The following is a 5,947-nucleotide window of genomic DNA, read 5'->3' on the forward strand; positions in this document are numbered from 1 at the left end:
TTCCGAAATACAGGCTACCAAATTCAGTCACCGCCAGTGCATTCTTGTTAGAATGCGTATAAAATACAGGAAGAGCATGGCACAACCAGTGAAGTACTCTATCAAAAATTGCACATTGTAGCATTTCTTCCATAAAAATCAGTCAGCAGTTCTCAAGCACATGCACACACCGTCATCTATATTTGAGATTCTACTAAATTCCATCGGGCCAAGCGCATACAAGGCATTCGAAAGATGGCAAACACAGGACAAAAGCAAAAGCAGAGCCTACACAGAGAATGACCGTAGATTCCTTCTTTCGGGGAGCTCTTTCTTTCCTAGCTCCGATTGCGGTCGGGGATAAGGGGGCTGGAAGATTGTTCGAATTTACTGACTGGCCAGGCATCCCTTAGAATCTGAAATCTGGGTCGGCATCCATCGCCCATCCAAATTTCGCGAGAATCGTCTTGCTGAAGATCTGCACACACACAAAAACAGCTTCTGTTAAGGACTACCAAATGATAACGATTAATCAAATTAAAACAACGCTTAATTTTATAGGAAGGACGGTTTATATGGCTTTATGTCTATAGATAGATTAACTGAGAAGCTTTTTTTTTGTCTCTTGTATATATTTTTCTTGAGGGAATTGTCTCTTGTATATATGGTTGGTCAAGGAGCAGAGATGCTGAGAACTATAATACAAGCGAGAGGAGATCCAAGGGACTGTAATACCTTCTCAATAGGAACTTCATGGGTTTTGCACCACGCCACAGTGATTCTAGGATCAAGGTAATTAATCTTTGATGTTCCTAGTGCTACTGTCTTCAATTCCTCTCTGTTCGTCTTAGTGATATCTATTTCCTTTATCTTGGCTTCAATCTTAGAGATCTTAATCTCCAACCTGCAAGTAGATTTATGAGATTGCCTTCACTCTATATTCAGGCAAGTACAAAACATGACATCTGTGGTTGAGACGTACACTTCAGGGGTCAATTTTCTCTTTCGCTTCCCATCTTCATCACTGGCTAGAGGCTTTCGTTTCTTCGCTCTCACTAAGTCTGCTTTCCATTCATCCCTCTGGGCCTGGAGAAAAGAACCAAATGATAGTCAAAAGTTTAGAGGACAAGGATAAATTTGAGGCAATCACTTGCACCCACATTAAACTAGCATAAATTTGATCTAATCATTTGCAACCATAAACCAACCTTTAATTCATCAATCTTTTCATTCAACTTTGTCATCTGGGAATCATGTGATTTTGGGAAGGCACGCTGATGGTTACAGATTATGGCAACCTGAATAAACGAGAAACATCGTTGAGAGTCAATAAGAGTGATGTACTGAATATGCAAGTTTTTTTTCCTCACGAGTGACAGACATTACCTGTTTGTTTGCTCGGGAGTAGACATTAATTTTTTCAAGAAGGCTCCCATCTTTTGTTTGTTCATTCAACTGTAATACCATCACACATATATATTTATTCAGATCCAAAATATATGATGACATAACATCGTAGTCACATGGCACATAATAATGCTGACGATTTCTGCGTGTCATTGACAAACTAAATGTCTGTTGTTGATTTGAGCTGCAGCTATGAATATTACAGTACCAAAATAAAACAGTAAAACATACGCTACTAAATTGTTTTACTCATGACAAACTTCAGCTAGTCACTTCATCAAGCCCTTAGATTAAATAGTGTAAACATAAAAGTAGAAAACAAAGACCTGGTATGGAACAGTGAAATTTGCATTGAACTTACGATTTTGTCCAAAGTGATGGAAGCGTTATATGTACGGAAGACTTTTGCAGTAAGGCCAGGCATTAAGTCCTTGAGATGAGCATTTAGTTTAGTTGTATCAAGCTTGTCAAAGACATGCCCACCTTTATTTTTACCTAGAAAGCAGGTATGCAAAACATGTGTCAATAATATTTGTCTAGGGCAGGAAGAGATGGAGGGATGGGAAAAGAGCATTGAGAGATACCTGCACAGAATTCCTTAATCGCCTCGTATACAGGTGGTTCAACCTCTACAGTGTTCAAGTATCTTATAGAATCTTTACCAAGGAAGTCAAACTGAAAAGAAATCGACCAAACATTAGATAACATGAAATTTTCTCATATAGTGAGTACCAGAATAGGGAACAAAGATCAAGACCTGCAACTTGTTTGGAGGCAGACAGGTAACATTTTCAACCTTCAGCGTACAACAACCAACAGTATCGGCCTCGTCGTCATCCTAAAAAGGATTGAAGTAGCATGAGAACATATGTCGATGAAGTTCAAAACTAAGTGGATTATTACTAAAAAATTTAACATGTATGTGGAAAGGAATTGATTTTGGGTGAATGACTCATCATGTAAATTATTTGTGTCCACTAATCCTGATGCAAAAGGGTATTTCAGATAACGCTGTCAGCGATGCTGACGGAACATACATTATGTTACAATAAAAGCATAGCACAGTTGTGTATCAAGCATAAAAGCAGAAGAATTTGTGCAACAACCTTTAAGGGTATACAGTGCATTGCCAACATACATGCTATCACAACCTCCTTGAATAAAATGGAAATATCATTCAGTAACTATAAGTCCAGTAGGATATACCTTTTCATTCCCTGCCCTAAGGGCTAGTTTATCTATAAGGTATGTCGCCACTGAAATTTGTTTCTTCACCTGCTCTTTGCTCCTGAAATCCTTGGTGTAATTTGCACGAATATTTTTTATGTGATCCTGCCATAGCCATATGAACACAATTAGCATTATTGTTATTATTTCACGGGAACAGAAAACCTATATGTTTCACAAAACTAACTTCCTCACCTTCAGCTTCCGGGCCTTCTCATATTTCTCCTTGTCGCTTTGCCCCTTTAGGGAGCTGCTTGCCGCCAGGAAAACATACTTGAAATCCTTTTGGTTTATCAGATCATTCCAAAAGGCCAACCATGTAACAGTATTGTCATGTTTAACTTCTTTCCAGTTGCAGAACACATTACCAATCATGAATTTATACATGCTAGAAGCCCCTTCACAAATACTCCTTTCCAATAACATCAATAACTTTAATTCCAGGATACCTTTCTCCAGGTATAGGACACACTGGGACTGGATCCTCTTCTCCAATGTTTATTGTAATATCACTTGGTCGGATGCGTCGCTTCAGTCTTCCCATCTAAAACAATTCAGTAGAGAGCCTTAAATTGAAGTCCCTCACTTGAAGTAAAACAAAAATACTTATGTGATTAAAAATTTGCAAATCTGTACCTTAGGATGCTCTCCACGTCCCCTGAACAAGCCAGGTGGTTCTACTCTGAAATTACCAACCTGAAGCAATTAAACATGTCAGTTTGCTCAGTAGCCAAACTGGTATATATGCATGTAGAAGAATATGAACAACAATGCAAGTCTCACTTCCACTTAGGAAATCCATCGTTTATATAGTACTCCCTCTGTAAACTAATATAAGAGTGTTTGGATCACTAAACTAGTAATCTAAACACTCTTATATTAATTTACGGAGGGAGTACTAACATATCATTTCTCTACATCCAGTGCAAAAATCTTTAATTTCGTTATCGAAAAAATAATGGCAAAAATCTGAATTTGCTTTTGAGACTAGTGGCATATGTGTATAGTCCCCAAAGAAAAAGAGTGGACTGTCTATTCTAATAGGATTTATAAAAGCCCAAGTCATATTCAGAAACCATGAAAAAAAAGACCTTCTCTTCAACACCGTCTACGGAAGCCCACATAAATTTCTTCTCTTGTTTCTCTTTCTCTTCCCGCAATGCTTTCTTCTCCTGTCAAGAAAGAGTTACAAGGATTAAATACTTCAGATGATCAATGGTTGCAGGATAAATCTGTATTCTTGGAGATCTTTTAGTCATCAAACTGTGGGAATTTTTGGAGATCAGAACAATATGTTCATTCTGCAGAATTCATAGAAATCTACCTCTGAAGTCATCTGTGTTTTCTTCTCCTTCTCTTGGAGGTGCCATTCATAGATCGGTGAGAAATCACAAAGCTCGAACTTTTTGATAGTATGGGTTTTACCAAGAATTTTACTCCAGTCGGTGAAGAAGTTGTTGATAAATGTTTCCTTGGACGCATACTCAGTGTCTTTCATCACAGCAAACATGGTTGCAACCTGCAGAGCAGAGAATTAGCGGAGGAACAAAAAGACGGAATTGTGATCTTGATATTTAGGAGCAGCCTGGTCATCCTCATTGCTACGAAACAGAAGTAGTAAAAAACAAAGCAGTAAACTGTCAATGCTGAATATATATCACCTCCTCCTGTTCTGGGGTCAGATCAACAGGTTTTCCATTGTAAAGCATCTTGACACCATGCGGCTTGTACGGAGGGGGGAAGATAACACCATTGTGCACCAAAGTAGACCATTTCTTCCCACCGCCAGACACTTCACGGACCTTCGTTGCCTTTGAGGACCGGGAATTTCTCATTAGTTTCTTTGTTTTCCTTTTTACTACCTTCTGGTTGTCCTTAGAAGATGAAGGACTCTTCTTTTTCTTTTTCTTCGCAATATCCTTTGCAGGCGGCTTTCTTTTTGAAGGCTCACCGACTGTCAGCCTTCGTGCGAGAGGTACGTTGTCACTTCCATCATCCTCTGAAATTGCAGAGGCAGAACTGTCTGTACACTTTGCCTTCTTAAGAGCTGAACTAGGCTGAATATTGCTATCACATGGCCTCTTGACTGAATTTCGGGGAGCACTACTTGCACTAGTGTTCAACGCCTTGTTGTTAGGTCTGATCGGCATGTCCACGGAATTCCGAGCAACGGGTGAAAAACGGGCAGCCAATGGTTTATCATCATCTGAATCATCATCATCGGAGGCGCTGCCCCCACTTGGTGAAGCGGCGTCTTTGAACAACCTTGCGGAGAGTGGTTTCTCGTCATCTTCTGAATAATCTGCATCGGCACTACATGTGTTGATTCTCTTGAATTTCCTGTCATCGGCCTTTTTCCTCAATGCAAGTGGTATGTCGTCGTCTGAATCATCGGTATCCGACATGAGGACATCTTCCACATGAGGTCTTTTCAATCTACTCTTGTGGCAATGTTGTGCGTTTCCTGATGAGGGGGTGGGCATGTTGTTTTGCTTCAGAGAGGCACTCGGCCGCTTGAAGGAGGTTGGGCCGTCGAATTCGTCGTCGTCGTCGCTGTCAAACGTATGGACAGCCGCCGGCATTGCTTCTTCCTCGAGGTGGCAGGAGGATGCCGGATTGAACGGACAGACCTGCAAGCTACCATGGTTCTCCCGTTCAAGATCATCAAACACGAAGCTAAGACCCACGGTGACCTTGGGAACCAAGGGCCAAGGCCAGCGCCGGAGAGGGAGGGAGAGACGTGAAGTTACCTTGGGCGCGTCGCCGCGCGAGTGGCAGGCAATTCTTCTCCCTTTGCTCCGGCGAGGCCGAGGGGTCGCCGGGGAAGAAGCCGGTGTGGAGGTAGGGTTAGCGCGGCACCGGCGTGGAGTATCTCTTTCTTTTCTCTCTCTCTCTTATATACTGCCTTGGCAGATACAGCGCGATGGTAATGTGGGTTCCTTGATTTTTAGAAACCCGCGTCGCCGACCTTTTTCCTGTTGGGTTCGGGTTCAAGTTCCGGTCCACCCATCGAATATCCGTTATGGAGAGAAAAAAATTCATTTTACTACCCTGAATAAAGTGGATGGTTTACTTTACCCCTAATCTATTTTTCGACTTCTTCTACCCCTCAAACAAATTAAAACCGGACAAAACACCCCTGGCTGGTTTTGTGTCCACCCGTTGTTGATGTGGCACTAGTCAACGGCGGTTTTGACCTGGGTGGGCCCCCTTTGTCAGGTCTCTCTCTCTCTCTCTCTCTCTCTCTCTCTCTCTCTCTCTCTCTCTCTCTCTCTCTCTCTCTCCGGGAACCCGACGCCGCTCGGAGGAGCTCACCCCCGTCGTCCACCCCGTC

At 41.8% G+C, this 5,947-nt stretch overlaps 1 protein-coding gene across 1 annotated transcript; it reads right to left on the reverse strand.

Annotated features, from left to right (window-relative positions):
- Positions 1-388: 388 nt before the first annotated feature.
- LOC119352127 (DNA topoisomerase 1 beta-like) lies at positions 389-5,195 on the reverse strand. Its single transcript, XM_037618855.1, has 15 exons — positions 4,275-5,195; positions 3,938-4,132; positions 3,705-3,785; positions 3,250-3,309; positions 3,063-3,157; positions 2,809-2,965; positions 2,593-2,718; positions 2,144-2,224; positions 1,971-2,061; positions 1,748-1,881; positions 1,366-1,434; positions 1,188-1,277; positions 962-1,065; positions 715-883; positions 389-457 (listed from the first exon to the last, which is right to left on the reverse strand). The coding sequence occupies exons 1-15, from the start codon at positions 5,193-5,195 to the stop codon at positions 389-391; spliced, it is 2,442 nt and encodes an 813-aa protein (XP_037474752.1).
- Between the last annotated feature and the right edge of the window lie 752 nt (positions 5,196-5,947).

This window comes from Triticum dicoccoides, chromosome 2A (assembly GCF_002162155.2).
Source record: "Triticum dicoccoides isolate Atlit2015 ecotype Zavitan chromosome 2A, WEW_v2.0, whole genome shotgun sequence".
In the NCBI taxonomy this organism is placed as follows: domain Eukaryota; kingdom Viridiplantae; phylum Streptophyta; class Magnoliopsida; order Poales; family Poaceae; genus Triticum; species Triticum dicoccoides.

Bases quoted from the DNA above. Each gene is read 5' to 3' on its own strand.
- LOC119352127 (XM_037618855.1), bottom strand. From the start codon at position 5,195: ATGCCGGCGGCTGTCCATACGTTTGACAGCGACGACGACGACGAATTC. The intron at 3,310-3,704 runs GTCTTTTTTTTC...TAATTGCTTCAG, and splicing joins TAGACGGTGTTGAAGAGAAG to GTTGGTAATTTCAGAGTAGA. The intron at 458-714 runs GTATTACAGTCC...GTGTGTGTGCAG, and splicing joins ATGAAGTTCCTATTGAGAAG to ATCTTCAGCAAGACGATTCT.